At 35.6% G+C, this 16,293-nt stretch overlaps 1 protein-coding gene across 4 annotated transcripts in view; it reads left to right on the top strand.

Moving 5' to 3' along the window:
* LOC120625298 (E3 ubiquitin-protein ligase SH3RF1) overlaps positions 1-16,293 on the top strand; it is a 36,324-nt gene that overhangs the window by 6,519 nt on the left and 13,512 nt on the right. For all 4 annotated transcript variants that reach the window (XM_039892319.1, XM_039892320.1, XM_039892321.1 and 1 more), the window contains exons 3-6: positions 12,513-12,683; positions 13,330-13,421; positions 14,192-14,306; positions 14,728-14,827. In XM_039892319.1, coding sequence (XP_039748253.1) covers positions 12,513-12,683; positions 13,330-13,421; positions 14,192-14,306; positions 14,728-14,827 — 478 coding nt within the window. The remainder of the gene's footprint in view (positions 1-12,512; positions 12,684-13,329; positions 13,422-14,191; positions 14,307-14,727; positions 14,828-16,293) is intronic.

Consider the following 16,293-nt stretch of genomic DNA (forward strand, 5'->3'; position numbering starts at 1 on the left):
AACCGATCAGGGGTTAGGGTTTAATAACTGCCTTACCCCTAGGTCACCAACTAGTAGCTACCTGCATCATTATTTACCACCAGGTGGGGTGGTAATCAAAAGGTAATTTATAGTGATTAAACAAGATAAATTATTACAAAAAAAAAAACTATTTCGATATTATGTGCTACAACTAGCATTCAGTCGCGAAATTGAAACAAAATTTGATATAAAATAAGTCTACCTACCCCGATAAACTAATAGTTATACGTCTGCGTAACCTTTTCGAGTGGTATTCAAATTCAAATTCATTTATTTCAAGTAGGCCTACTTTATAAGCACTTTTGAAACGTCAAGTATGTTTGTGTGACTCTACCACCGGTTCGGAAAGCAGATTCTACCGAGAAGAGCCGGCAAGAAAATCAGTAGTTGCTCTTTTCCAACATCAACATTTACAATCATTTTGCTATCTTGCGGGAGATGAGAGCGAGGCTGGCTGCTTCCATTCTACCTTGTCATTGAGGAATTCATCAAATATATAGTAACCTCGCTGTACTAGATGCGTTTTTACACATTTTTTAAATGTATGCATTGGTAGGTCAAGAATGTCCTTAGGAATCATGTTGTAAAAGCGTATACTCAACCCCACAAAGGAGTTCTGCACCTTTCGCAGACGATATGCAGATATCACTAATTTATGACCGTTTCTGGTAAGTCGATTGTAATTTCAGCTTTTGATCTATAAAGAGTAATATTTTGCCTCACTATAAACTATAATATTATTACTATATTTTGCCTTACTATAAACTAAACTATGCACATTTATGCGATGGCAGCAATCGCGGTTGATTTGCTGTCATTTTTTAATTGTTACATTGTCTGTCTTTGAAAACCTTTTTCAGATATATATAAAATTTAAACGAAATTAATTTTAGAATAAACCCCTTTCAAAAAAAAAGGAATTTTGTAAATCCGTGTATAACTGACGAAGTTATCCCGAACATATAAAAGAACAAACAACCGAATGGATAACCTCCTTCTTTTTGAACGAAGTCAGAAAAAAAAGATGATGTACTTAAACCCGACTAAAAGCCAGTATTTTTTTTAAGTGAGCAGTATGCAGTGTCCATTTTATAATTAACTAAGTATTTCTGCGAAACGCCGCGCGAGCCGGTCGATTGTAAACTCGTCCGGAACAAACTCAGCACGGAGACTTCGTTCGAATTGTTGAAGTTAATTGCGTGGTTACGTTTACGCGTTTAAGAAAGTAAAAATTCCATTTAAGACCCTACTGGATTCATGACTGATGTATTGTAACAATTTTACATAAGTGTTGTAAAATGAAAGATAAAAAATTTGGAAAATCCAACAGTGCACGCCTTATAGCGGTCATTCAACAAAACAAAAACTCAAGTTTTTTAAAATGAAATAAAATTAATATCTTTATGTCTCACGCGATTTTATGAGACGAAATTTACATAGCGCATGCGCGAATCTTGATTTTCCACATACTCGTGCATATTGAAGAAATAGTTTTTGATAAATTATAATTAAACGACAGTACTTAGAACGGAACGAAGGAACAAATCAGCACAGTGCATCACTTTATATATTAAAAAAAAAAAAAATTTTTCATTCAATTTCTCTGCCACATACACGGATCCGTAAACACAGACACACGGATGTCCAAGAATGATTAGTTTTATTATTATTTACTATATTGAACAAGAATAATTGCTTATAAAATATATATCATACTCGTATGTGCTAGACAGATTACTAATCATTAAAGTTTTGAAAGACTGGGTTTTTTTTGACATGTCGAGAGTAGAGCATCACCTCACGCTCCGCTTATAAAGCGTGCAATACGGCAATAAATATTTGATTATCCCTACCAGGCTGCCCGACTATCAAATGGACAGTTTTTGTGACAGAAGTCCGGAGAAGTACTACTGTACTACTGCATGCTTATTTCTGTGACCAAGCAGTATTGCTGTGCTCCGGTCTGAACCGCGGCGTGGTCGCCGGTGTAATTACAGGCAAATGCGGCTTAACCACCTACGCCTCAGATTGATGGACATTGGACACTGGGCGTCTCTGTAGGACGTTTTTCTCGCAAGGCGAATTGTTGCTCTTGTTATGAGTGATTGTTTTCTACTTACCGTTAATTGGGCCACTTGCTTGGTCTGTTAATAAAATTATTACTATAAAAATATACATTTTTAGTGAAGTATCACTAAATACATTATTAGTGTAGTTGTAGTATTGGTTGTAGTTGTAGTATTACATGGCATTTACTGCCATAGTGCTGCGGCACAGAGCTGAGTCGGTGACCCGTTGACCACAACGAATCAACATACGCCTAAATTATTATATATTTTTTTTCTTTTTTCTCTGTCCTCTTTTTGTATGTTGTAATTTATTTATTGTGGTTAATAAATATTTATTATTATTATTAAATACTTATTAGTGAAGATTATTATTTAGTCAATTTTTCAATATTACTGTTCCTCTCTGTAGAGATACTTTCTCTCTATTTAAGACCAGCGTAGTAAAAACAAGTTTTCTAACATATTTTAAACAAAAAAGTAAAACGACGGCATCATATGCTCTGTACCAGATTTTACCTCGTAGTTGTTTATACTATCCGCCCCAATTAGTTAGGAGTTTGAGAGACGAGAGTTGTTTTAATATTCGGTAACAAAAAGCATCACAGCCCTTCTGCTCTATAGGACGCACTGAATACAAGTACTGGGCCACCGGGTCTCAATATATATTAATAATAGCGGTTGCAAATTTTCCCATACACACTTTAATCAAACGTTCATCCGCTTTTCTAGACAATATACTAGTACAACCCACCCACCGTGTCTCACCGCCCACGCTATTACCTCGTCTCCGCTCTTTCATATTTTTTTATTATTGTTCGGGATTCTAGGAGTCTTTATTAAATACACATAGAAGTAAATTTTAACAAATTATGTTTTTTTGTATTTTATCACATTTTTTACAGTTTTCGATATGTCTATTAAACATTGAACTTCACTATTCTGTCTTTTTATAGTCTTTGTGGGTAAATAGACTATAAGATTGGTTTATTGATGTGTTATCTATAATTTGACTTGAACATACACATGTAAGTACCTTTTTGTCTCGAAAAAAAGGACTGTTCGCGGGAGATGACAATCTTACATAATTCTACTTGTCAAAATTACATTCAAGCGAGCGAAGCCGCAAGCAAATGATAAACGGTGATGATAATCACAGTACCCAGCTAAGATTGTTGTGGGCTTCTTAAACCGAGCGCGTTTGGAACCCTCATAATTTAAGTTTTAAGTTTACTAATGTAGCTACACCAGCATTATCACGCATCATCTCATTGCAATAAAATGTGACGTTTCAAAAATGCCTAAATGCTTATATGAATTAACAATGATTTGATTCGGCGTCTGGTGACGGCATACCGGTAGGGTGCTTTTGGCAGGGAGATCTTTGCTTTCAACTGTCACTTTTGCATACAATTAAAATACAAAAATGACGTTTGGCAGCAAATATCGCAAGACTGTCGTAAGCCGCAATCACCATGCCGAATACACTTGTCACAAACTTAAATCTCCACTGATGTCTTATGAGGCGATTAAAAGGGAATATGACGCAGAACGGGGTCCACGAGGTACTGCGATCACCAAACTGCCCAGTCGTGATTATAGGCAAACCCTCTCTCTTCTCTTGGGAGAGGCCTTTAGTCCAGCAGTAGACGAATATAGGTTATTGATGATGATGTTGATGATATTATCGTGTATATTTGTGTACATACATTGAGAGTAAGCGGTGCAGTGCATGTTCGGAGTAACTCTTCTCTTAATGTGTGGCTTATTGCCGTAACAAGTGAGGTAAACTTTTAACCGCCCGTAACAAAATAAATGGGAAGTTTACCTATACATTCTTTATGAATAAAGCCGTTTATGAATAATACAACAGTTTTAAATTAATCCAGTTCGCGGGTAAAGCTAGTTAATTGACTGTGTTGGCTCATTGAGATATTTCATTTTTGGAAACATTCCAAGTTTCGTGTAAAAAATGGAATGTATTTTTTTTGGGTTCCGACTTCCGTACTCAAATGTTAAAAAGAGACCCCATTACTAAGACTCCATTGTCCGTTCGCCTGTCTGTCTGTTCGTCTGTCACCAGGCTGTACCTACCTCATGAACCGTGATAGTTAGACCAATGTAATTTTCACAGATGATGTATTTCTGTTGCCGCTTTAAAAACAAATACTAAAAAAAATAATAAAGAGGGCTTCCATACAACAACATATTTTTGCTGTTCATATAGATAATGATTATGATACGGAACCCTTCGTGTACGATTCCACCTCGCACTTGGCCGGTTTTCTTTAAATGCCGGTGCAAAAGCTATATAACAAACTACACTATTTAACTATATATTGCCATGTATCACTATATATAAGACAAACAGACACCTATGTATCTGTCTATGTATATATAAATTACAAAAATGGTCGCCACCACAAAATTACATATTTATTCCACTTCTCCCTCGATATGGGTATCAAATGAAAAAGGGCTTTACTTGTAGAATAATGTTACTACTACGTTGGAAGTCGGGGATTTATAAAGCTTTCATTTGATATATTTAAATAGTAATTTGTTAATGCATAAAGACTAGTGACCGCTGCGGGTAAATAGTAGAAGGTTAAAAAGACTGCGGTTGAGATATTTCTGCATAATCAGTAGTATCAAGTTATATCTACTTTTAACATTTCAAACCGTATGAATGACTAGCTTTTGCCTTCGGCTTCGCTCGCGTTAGTGTTAATTTTGTCGAGCAATTCGGGTTGTCCTTTTCTAAAAGCTATTTTTTCCATCCCTCGCCAATGGATTTTTTTTACCGGGGGATAAGTACCTAAGCAGTGGCGTGCACTTCATACATGCACAAAAGCGCTGCCTACCCTAATATTTTTATATAACTGGGTACAGAGGAGGGTTTTGACATGAGATTTAACTGCTTTAACCCTGGTCAAAATTCCTGTGTACGCCAGTGTACCTATGCCCCTTTCTGTATATCCGATAACCAACGTGTATAGCCAAATTGTATGATAATCAGTTAAGGTAATCATCAGTGCAAGCGTAACAAAGAAACCAACTGACACTCGCGTTTATAGTTATACTAGTTTTTCCCCGCGATTTAGTTCTGTGTATGCCTATGTTATTCTCTGACCCAATGTGTCCTCTTGCTCTGTTAAAAAAAACAAATCCATCTCACGGGAATCCTTCCCTTTTCCGGGATAAAAGCCTATGTGCTTCACCAGACAAACCTCCATCTCTCTGCTTTTCATCCAGATCTGTTTAGCCGTTTCCGCGTGATTGAGTAACAAGCATCCATCTAGGATTTCAATTGTTAAGCAAGTTGAGCGCGATAAAATGGGAAAACGAAAAAAGAAAAATTAAGTCCGATCGGTAATTTTGTCGGAAATATGGTCAAGAAAAACATAGCCATATCTTTTTAACGCTGCCCCGTTCTGGTTATTTAAGTTGACATATAAATAACATATTATTATATAAATAACATATTATTATATAAATAACATATACATATTTAATGACAAGGTTGCTTGGAAGCATCCGCCTCCGCTTTCATCTCTCACAAGATAGAAAAATGAATGTTAAAATGTAAAATGTAAATTTTTGATGTTGGAAAAGAGCAACTGCTGAGTTTCTTGCCGGCTTCTTCTCGGTAGAATCTGCCTTCCGAACCGGTGGTAGAGTCACTACACACGGACAGACTATGAATTTTGAATTTATTATAACATTGTTTGTTTGTTTGTAATTATTTACAAAGTTCGGTGTTGTACAATAAATCATTAAATATATTAATACAATAATTTTTTTAATAGTCTTTCAGCCTCATTTAGCACCTCAGCACCTAAATATTGCCGATCATACGATATAAGAATCAATTAATGACGCGCTGTCTTCGAGGATAGATTAACCTATATGACCGGTTAGATATGGCAATTGGTGTGGCGCCCACGCTGAATCCTTTACTATTGGAATTATCGAAGGACCATTTTACAGTTAGAATCAAAATGAAGATCGCGAAGCAACAAAACTTTAGAAACTTTTTTCTATATTCTGTACTAAAAATACAGCGCTACGTTGTGCGATTTTTGGTAAAGGAAAATCGTATGGTTTTGCGTCACCGATGATCCGACGCGGCCGGCTTCTCCCATAAGTGGGTGCAAGGGGAATTCGTATTTACCCGTACACATTTTTTCTTTAATTTTAAAATTCAGACACCTAAAGGGTCGCGCTAATCTCCTGAACTACCAGTCAGCCCAATTCTTTAGAAAGGTTATAGGCTGGCGATACAACGCTCTGGGTCGTAGAGTGGAAGTTAATAATATTATGATGGTCAAAATTTACCTATCAGACACGCCGCACACGAAGCCGCGGGGGACCGTTAGTTGTCTTTAATATTGGTAATAAGGGTTTTGTTACGTTTCATTTAAAGTTATTGTCATTAAACTAATAGTTAATTAACACAAATACCTAGATTCGCGTGACGATGCGATGTCGGCATTTATCGAGATTTTCCCCACTTTTTCATTAAACTGAGTAATGAAACGTGTTCACATAAATAAAGTGTTGAATATCTGCAGCAAAGGTGATAACTTATACATACAGCTTTTCCCCGTGAGTTTGTCCGGAATCAAACAAAACCTTTGAAACTCTTTGTTTCTTATCCATAGACCTAAGGAAAATTAATATTATGGTATAAATTATAACAGACCTGTATTATGTAGCTCCTAAATGTATGTTTATTTGGCTTGCGATATGACAGATTTTTGTTTAATTCAAATAAAGTACTCTCGATAAAAATCCAAAGAAAGAAAACCTTGATCGTATACCCACTGTGCGTCGCCACGCTAACGGTCCAACCCGCACCATCAGACGTGTTCATCAAAAAGTTGGCGAATATCTCTGTTGCCTTTAATCAGTAGCGCGGAAAGCTAAAAATAAAGGTGTAAGAGTATTTCGAGCATCTCAATATCCACCTTCGTAAACGGCTAAAGCTTTTGCCAAAGGCCTCGGTCATTAGTCCACTGGGACTAGGTCGAACAGGCTCAACCGTCGCGGCGTCTAGCAAAAAACTGTTGGCCTTTTGTTTTTTACGCCAATTGTCTTGCGAATTGTTGCGATACTGGACTACCTGTGTAGGGAAAGACAGGTTTTAGCTGCGGCAAAAAATGGTTAATCCGCAGAATCGCGTGGTATTTATTTTACTATTTACTATGATACTTTTTAGTCCGGGAATATAAAAAGAACAGTACATTATCCGTTGATTTATAAAATATACAAATGTATATAAATTATATTGTACAGATTTTGCTGGTAAAGCAAAATAAACTAATAAGTCATACGGCATAATAACTAGCCTATTAAATCTTATATCTTTAAACGAGCAATTCTTGTATATATATAATTGGAATCTCGGAATCGGCTCCAACGATTTTCATGAAATTTAGTATATAGGATTCATTTTTATAAAATGTCATTTTATTTGTGTTTGCCGGTAAAAACCGATTTGGTGCAACAAAGTTGCACGGGTCAGCTAGTTACTATATAATAATCGTCGTACTTTTCTTTTTATGTAAAAACCTTTTTGTTCATTTTAGTTTAATGTAAGTATATTTTAAGTAGCGAATAATAAAAATCTTTATGCTTTTATTTTTTTTTTAAAAAGAACTGGACACTAAAATTTAATGAAAATATTGTCGATATTTTAAGACAGGTAAGAAAAAAGGACTTCCGCAATGCAAACCCCTGCTTCTTTCGAAGACTTAAAATTAACATTTTACAGCTAAGTTAACCTACTTGACTGTAACTGCTTGTGAAGTATAGGGGGTGCTATTTGCGTACGTCTAAAAATACTCGAAGCAACTGTTTGTTACTCGGACATTTTAAAATCGATACCGAGCCGCCAGTGACGTACTTACCCTGTCTGAGAGATGAGGTAAAGTAAACAGGGGAAAATTGAATTGGTAATGTGTCTGCGACTGAAGAAACCACTGTATCTGTTTCCAAAATCGGAGACAATAATAGCAAACAACTTACATTCACTGCTGCATTTTTGTAAAAAGAATTCTAGCTAAATTATGAATGCGAAAGTGGTTTGTTTGTCCTTCCTTCACGCCCTACCTAAGCAAAGAATAAAGCTAGATTTTTGGCATATGTTCTTAGTTGAAAGGACGGAGAGGAGCACCATCATTAATTCAACCAATGGACGTTCACTGCTGGACATAGGTCTTCCGTAGGGAGTTCGACAATCACACACGGTCCTGGGCCGCTTGCCTCCAGCGGCTCCTAACAACTCGTCTGTCCACCTCGTTGGAGGCCGACCTACACTGCGTTTACGTGTGGGGTCGCCATTCCAGCACCTTAAGACCCCAATGTCCATTGGTTCTCCGAGCTATGTGCTCTGCCCATTGCCACTTCAGCTTCGCGACTCGCTGAGCTGTTTCGGTAACTCCACGGATCTCTTCATTTCTTATTTGATCACGTAGATGTGACGCTGATATACTTCTAGCATTGATCTTTGTATGGATTTAGAAAAGGACGGACAGTGGCAAAGGCTATTTCTATCCCAGGAATATCAAAGTATTGCCTTCCCACGGGATTTGTAAAGTAAGCAGGCAACAACTAGTTTTTACTTTATAAAAAAATCTCATCGAAGATCGGTTTGACGTCGATAAGTAACAAAGGCTACTTTCTAAAGTAGGAACGGTTTTCTGGAAATCTATACTTCCACAAAGTATATTATATGTAAACACCATTTTCATCAAGATAAGTGCAGTCATGTATCGAACAGACATGCACTCTTGCACATTTTAAAGGACGAATTTAATACGATGCCGCAAGTGACGACTGACGTTATGAAGTACTCAGACTGAGAGATGAGATAAAGTAAACAAGGAAAAATTGAATTGGTAATGTGTCTGCCATTGAGTAAACCGCTTGCATTTGTAACTGAATCCCAAATGGGATACAGTAGTAAAACGCTCGCTATCACTGCAGTCATTTAAAAAACAGTTTTGTTGGTCGTATAATCCCAGATGTTTAGATACCAGAAGTATAGATAAAAAATGTAACGAATTTGTTTTATTATTTAAATACACTCACACACTTAGAAGGTTAATGTAAAGTTCTAGTGTGATAAATAACCACGGCCAAAGCCTCCCACCAGACCAGGCTAGAAAAAAATTAGAAATTGCGATTGCGGGCGATGCGACGCGGTGAGGGTGTGGTTCTATTGTGTAGAATATATAGAATATAGTATAATAAGCAGATGGAGTTATCAGAATTATTCAGAATTTGTACTCGGTTAGGAATCAGTTACTTATATTATATAAGGTACTCATACTGATTTCTTTCTCTAGTCATCAATTTTTTTCTGGTTAGAAAAAATAAAACATTTTCAAATTCTTATTGCACATGTGTCAAATATAACTAGGCCTATTTTGCAACAATAAGTAATTATCAACATCATCAACAGCTTATTACAATTTTGTATGCTGGACTAAAGGTCTCTCCTAACTGGAGGATTTGCCCATAATCACCACGCTGGGCAGTAAACATTTACGCCTTCTATAAAAAAACGCAAAAACAAAAGTTCAAATTCAAACGTAGATCATATAGGATGAATTCTGTGATAGGATGATCTATATTTGTCTCTTCCTATTCGAGCAAATGTTCATGACATAATTAAATATGCATTGTTGCAATGTCGAGAATTGAATACTCGGAAGTGTTGCTGTGATGTTGTGTTGAAAGACATCGTTAATGTTTTATGTGGGTGATATGTGCGTTTGGTTTTACAGGTGTGTGCGTTTGTCTGTATGAATGATATGGATGCACCCATGAGTCATATGTAATGCGGCTTGCAGACGACGCAGAGTAACTTGCGCTTGTCTTTAGTCCTATTACTAGCATTCTACTGTGTGCTACTCGCAACGTTGTATAGTCCCAGCTATTCTCAGCTGACTGCTTTAGACGAGCGAAAAAAGAAGAACTCTTTAATTATAGTTTGTTCAAGTAGATTAGTTTTATAGACATTTTTAAAACGTTAATTTTGTCTGAATGTATTGTTGTTGATAAGTTTAATAACCAGAGGCAGGTGAAGTAGACTGATAAAGTGCTGGAATGGCATTCTACTCCATTGCTCATGAAGTAGTGTTTTATAATGGATGGAATGAAATAACACATTACAAAGTAACTGTACTTGCGATAGTTACTACACATCGTGTGCAAGGCGCATAACAGGCCGAGCTGCATTATTATGAGTGTAACTCGGGCTTGGATTTTCCAAAATACTCGAGTACAGAAATGAAGTTCGTTTGATAATATGCTATAATGATTATCCTTTCTAATATTCAGATAGTATAGATCTATGTAGCACCTTGACTCACTTTTTAGATTACAAATGATAGGAGATAAGATATAATAACATGAATTATCGGAATATGAGTAAAAATACCTAAAAATGGCGAAAAGGTTTTTTTTCCATTAAAAGTAAGCCCCTGAATGCAAGCTGACCCAGGCCCCAAGTCTACTATTGATATGGCGTCTCAGTTAGCGATCACTGATCAGTGCAAAAAGCACAAATATATTAGTACAATCTTAATATATATAAATCTCCTGTCACGATGTTTGTCCGCGATGGACTCCTAAACTACTTACCGATTTAAAATTAAATTGGCTCACCGTGAGCGGCCTGGTCCAACTTAAGAGATAGGATAGCTTAGATCTTTAATTATAGTCACAATTTTATTTTATTGCAAATTATTTGTCTATAATTAATTGGCAGTCACATGTTATATATATATACTACTATACTCATTTAAAGCTTAGCGATACTGAATACTTTAAAAACAAAATCAAACGCAGACGAAGTCGCGGGCAACAGCTAGTAGTATATAATTTTAGTTTTACTCTTAACCACTTAAGAGTATAACTAAAATTTCCATTGGTACCCCACACTAATCTAGCCTATATCAAGCTATATTTACTTTTAGCTTTTCGCTTATTATCTTAATGTATCATTGCTTTCTTTTTCCTTCTACGTTTAATACTTCTTCTCTCGCATGTAACGCAAAAATATCGAGCAATTTTTTAAGAAAGAAATGTCAGTTAATTAGCCATGACAATATTTCTATGTATAACGGAATATGTTTATTTGTATATACATTATGGTTGACGTAATTTTTACCTCAGATGATTTTACCATGAACATGCATTATTTGAGTATTAATCACTTGCACATTCTCAGTAGTTATGCTTTTATAATGCAGTTTCCAGTTATTGTTAGGTATTCGCGGTTTTATTTGAAAATGTAAACAAAAACATTTTTCCGAGAATTACCTATTAGTAGGTAGGTTTTACTCGTAATGATGGAAGTTCCGTACTACACTACGCGCCCAGTAGAATAAAAGCCTAAAACTTTTTTACCTGAACACAGAATAGTAATGTGTATAACGGTACATGTATGTATAGATCTTCTAGTTTTGTAAATCCCCTATTGGGCCGATTTTAATCGTTTGGGTATTATTAGTGGCTTAGTCTTAACGATCGATGTGTTGGGTTATTTTACGTTTAATAACGCGGATATAACAGTCCAAAATATGCAAAGAATAGAAATATATTTGAAAGAAATGTTTCGAGTTTGGTATCAAATAAAAAATATTCATGTGTAAATTCTAAAGATCTTTTATTTTCAATAGGGGTGTCATAAGACACTAAGTATGTTTTGAATACGTTTAAATGGAAAAATAAATATGCCGCTTATGATTTAATATTTTCATAGGGTGATTGATTCCTTAATAATAATCGTAATAATAATAATAATAATGTTTATTTCCAAAAATCTTAAGTCTAAACAATATAGTAAAACGTTTTCTTATTTTATAGGATGGGGCATCCATGAAATCTTAAATAATTGTTTGATTCCTTATACATATATACTTATGCTCCCTTGAACAGTATTGCGCCATTAGGTTCGATATTTCATCATCATCATCATCATCATCATCATCAACCCATTACTGGCCCACTACAAGGCACGGGTCTTCCCACAATGAGGGTTTAGGCCCCAGTCCACCACGCTGGCCCAGTTCGGATTGGTGGATTCCACACGCCTTTGAGAATATTATGGAGAACTCTCAAGCATGCAGGTTTCCTAACGACGTTTTCCTTCACCGTTAAAGTGATACTTAAATTGCTATATAAATATATATGTACACAAATACAAATATATATAAAAGAGACGAAATCAATCGTTTGTGATGAACCGATGAAATGAGGTTTTTTGGTGAGTTCGGATGTTCCACTTTATTGTCACTCTTGTTGGGCCATTTTTAATTAAAAAAAAAAATTATATATTCTTTCATTGAGGTAGAGGTTAAAACATTCTGTATATAATTGAAGGTATTCAGGTTTTATTTTTTCATATTTCAGGTTATAGTAGAATCCCACAAGGAACTGCGATGTCCAGAATGCCGGGTCCTCGTAGAGACGAAGGTGGAGGAACTGCCTCCGAACGTGCTCCTCATGAGGATCCTCGAGGGCATGAAGAATTCCGCACCCAGGAAGATCAGCGGCCAGCGAGTTAGGAGTGGCCATTCGCAGGTAAACTGAACTATCTAAAAGGCTAATTTTAGGCAGCAGCCAAAACCCGTAGTAAAAACCCTATTTCCGATAGATAACATTAAAACAATAACTCACACACACACTACGCAACATATACATGTGTAGTTGCAATTTCAAATAATTTTTTGTTTAGATGTAAATTTTTAGTTTTAGGTTACTTTGTATGAAAACTTAAATATATGTTAAATAAAAATTTTACTACTTTCTCTATTATTTAAGTCTTTTAAAAAAACACAGTATGTAATAACAAAAGTAACATACCTGTTACTGTGCCGAATATGTAAAACTAGGGGAAGAAAATTATTTGTTTTTAAATTAAGCCAAGTATAAGGTTGGTAGGCATTATGCCGACATAACAACGTGACAGGTACAAACTACGACATCCCCAAGGTGTTATATAATAGTTGCCAAACTGCATTCGAACAATATGGTGGACGCTGTATCTAATATTCATGCCTGTAAATAGAAATAATGTATGCTATCTGTGTCACTAGCGACAGATAAATAGTGTATGTAGCTCATACAACAGAGGTTAGGGTTGGGCTCTTTAAATACTTAAGAAAAAAAAAACGAGTGCTATGAAATGGATGGAAACATGGTAAATTAATTTCCCCTATTATTATAGACGCAGACGCAGCTACAGTTCCTGCGTGCGGAGGGCAAACAGCCCCCGCCCCACGCTCGAGCTATGTACGACTACATATCTAAGGAGTTAGGGTATGAACTTCTTATATGCATACCTTAAAACAAGTTTTGAAATTACCTACATATATTTCGACTTCTTTGGAGCAAGCATTGGGTACGCTATACCACAACACTCTCCATACTCAAATAAACTTAATTAAGCTTAATTTTGATAATATATCATGGATTTCCGCAAAGTAACGCCTGCTTCTATCCAATATCCAATATTAAAAATAACACTACTAATGTCGAAAACGAACACGAGAGGTCGTTCAACCTAGTCAGCGGTCGTACAGGGAAATCGCTAAACGGTTAACCGTTTTCATTCGCTGATACCATTTCCCTAATATTAATCGTTTAACGCGATCTTTTATACTAACAATCACGTTATGATTAATTTTTTCTCAAAATATGGGAGGCGACGGGTAGTTATTGGGCTAGCTACCCGTCCCTATATGATCACTTTGTAGGATGTGGTCCATGCACATCCTGGGAAATATTCCTCTGTTTATAGGCGAGGGTTTACCACATACCATCAGGTGGGCCATTTGCTTCAACATCAATTAAAAACTATAAAAAAAAAATCAAGCCCTGCTTGTATAAAAATGTGACTGGCAACTTCGACATACGCACGAGTAATTTTGTATTTGTCGAACTCACTGATGTTTAACAAAAAAGTTTAAATTAAAATTATCATATGTGTAATTTACAAAACATACGTACCTAGTATAGTACATACTTAGATTGTTATTTTGGGACAACTGGAGATCAAGTAGATGAGAAACTATATTTTTTTATTTCAGTGACCTTTCCTTTAAAAAAGGGGAGACGATCATCCTACAAAAGAAGTTGGACCCGTTCTGGTATCACGGCGAGTGTTCCGGCCGGTCCGGAATTTTTCCCATCACCTATGTCCAGGTATGTAGTATTGAAGCAAAAAGAAACAGCATAGAAACAGTTATAGCCCTAATTGAATAAATAAAATTGTCTTATTGAACAAAGAAGGACAGCCAAATTACAGTCATAACTTATGTAAGACAATGCTTTTATGTATACGTGTATAAAGGTTACGCGGCCTCCAAATCAGTATCGGTATTCGAAATTTGCCAGACAATTTTATAGGTTACAGAGGTTTTGATGGCAAGATTCGAATGGGCACAATGCTAAATTATGTCAACTCTACATAATAAAAAAATTCACATGGAAACATGTGATTTTCCATTAATGTCTGTATAATGAAAAATACATGCATAAAATCATTCAATTAATTTGGATAAATTCGTTTTAAGATTATGATTTTCTACGTTTTGCGTATACTGAGCGCAAATAATACTTGCAGGTGGCGGTACCTCTTCCAGTGTCCACAGCTTTATGTAAAGCGCTGTATGACTTTCGAATGTCGGCACCTGATGAAGAGGGGTGCTTAGCTTTCGACAAAGGTGAGGGGTCCGAACATACTGTTTCTCTTGCCGTCTAATCCACCAAGTGACTTTAATTTTCAATATTTTATATCTTTAAACAAGCAATTCTTGTATTCTTCTTCTTCAACTGGAATCTCGGAATCGGCTCCCAACGATTTTCATGAAATTTACTATACAGGGGGTTTCGGGGGCGATAAATCGATCTAGCTAGGATTCATTTTTAGAAAAAGTCACTTTATGTGTGTTTTCCGGTAATATCCGATTTGGTGCAACGAAGTTGCACGGGTCAGCTAGTATTTATTTATACTCTTTATTTGCACACAAAAAAAATTACCTTAGGATAAGGAAAATAAAAGGATAACAGACTGCAGGTTGTGCATAATAAAAAAATATTCTAATAACTACAAACTAACACTTGAACTATATTACATAAATAAAATAATACATCATATAATTTATAAAAAAAAAAAACTATACTTTAACATATCATAAATACATTAATAACAGTAAATACGATTACAAGTCGTCTTTTATGTTAAGAATATCGATTAAATTGACTTATAGCGGGTCAGCCATCTTTGAAATATTTTCAAAAAACATGAATGACCATATAAATCTGCAGCTAATCTCTGGTGCTTAGAATGATAAACTTTTAAGGTTTTTTTGTAGTGCTGCTTATTTATGCTGCCAAGCACCATTGGTCTGAATTGTAGGAAGTGTTGATTATAGACCGTGGTTTTCCATTTACCATCAGTTAATACTTAAGTTTGGTCCGGTATTCTTACTATAAAAAAAATTAACAAACGCGTTTTAACAGCACACCAATAATGTTGTACACAAATCTCTTAAACTAAACTAAATTGACAGGTCTAAAAGTAGGGCCATGTAGAAAAGGATAGCAACCAAGCGATAACTTGCGGCCGCCTTTACTTTTATTGTACACCACATAAAAATACAGGAAAAATTATAAAAAAAACTAGTTTACACGAAATATACAATTAGGCGGCCTTATCGCTACATAGCGATCTCTTCCAGGCAACCGATGGCGTAAAACACTGCTCAAGACAACAACCTTTTGCACGCCTCATAAGCGAAGCGTTGAGGTTGTGCTCTACTCTCGACATTTCAAAAAAAGCAGTTTTCTCGAAACTGAAATTGATTTTTTGTTATTTATATTGCACTTACAGGTTAATTTGAGTACACTAATATCAAGTCAAATAATTTGTCAGGCACATAAAATACATTTCAATAACAATTTTTTTGTTTAACATAGTAAATAATAACATTAAACATAATCTTTTCTGGACGTCCGTGTATGGACGGGTGTATGTGGCATCAAAATTGGTCGAAAAAATGATCGTATCGGAATAATTTTTTTTTAATTATCTAAAGTAACACACGACATAATTTCTTAGTTAATATGAGCGTTCAATTCACTGTCGTTAAATTTCCATGTTAATTACATTCTAGCTAATATTAATTGT

The sequence above is a fragment of the Pararge aegeria genome, chromosome 7 (genome assembly GCF_905163445.1).
Source record: "Pararge aegeria chromosome 7, ilParAegt1.1, whole genome shotgun sequence".
Taxonomy (NCBI): Eukaryota; Metazoa; Arthropoda; class Insecta; order Lepidoptera; family Nymphalidae; genus Pararge; species Pararge aegeria.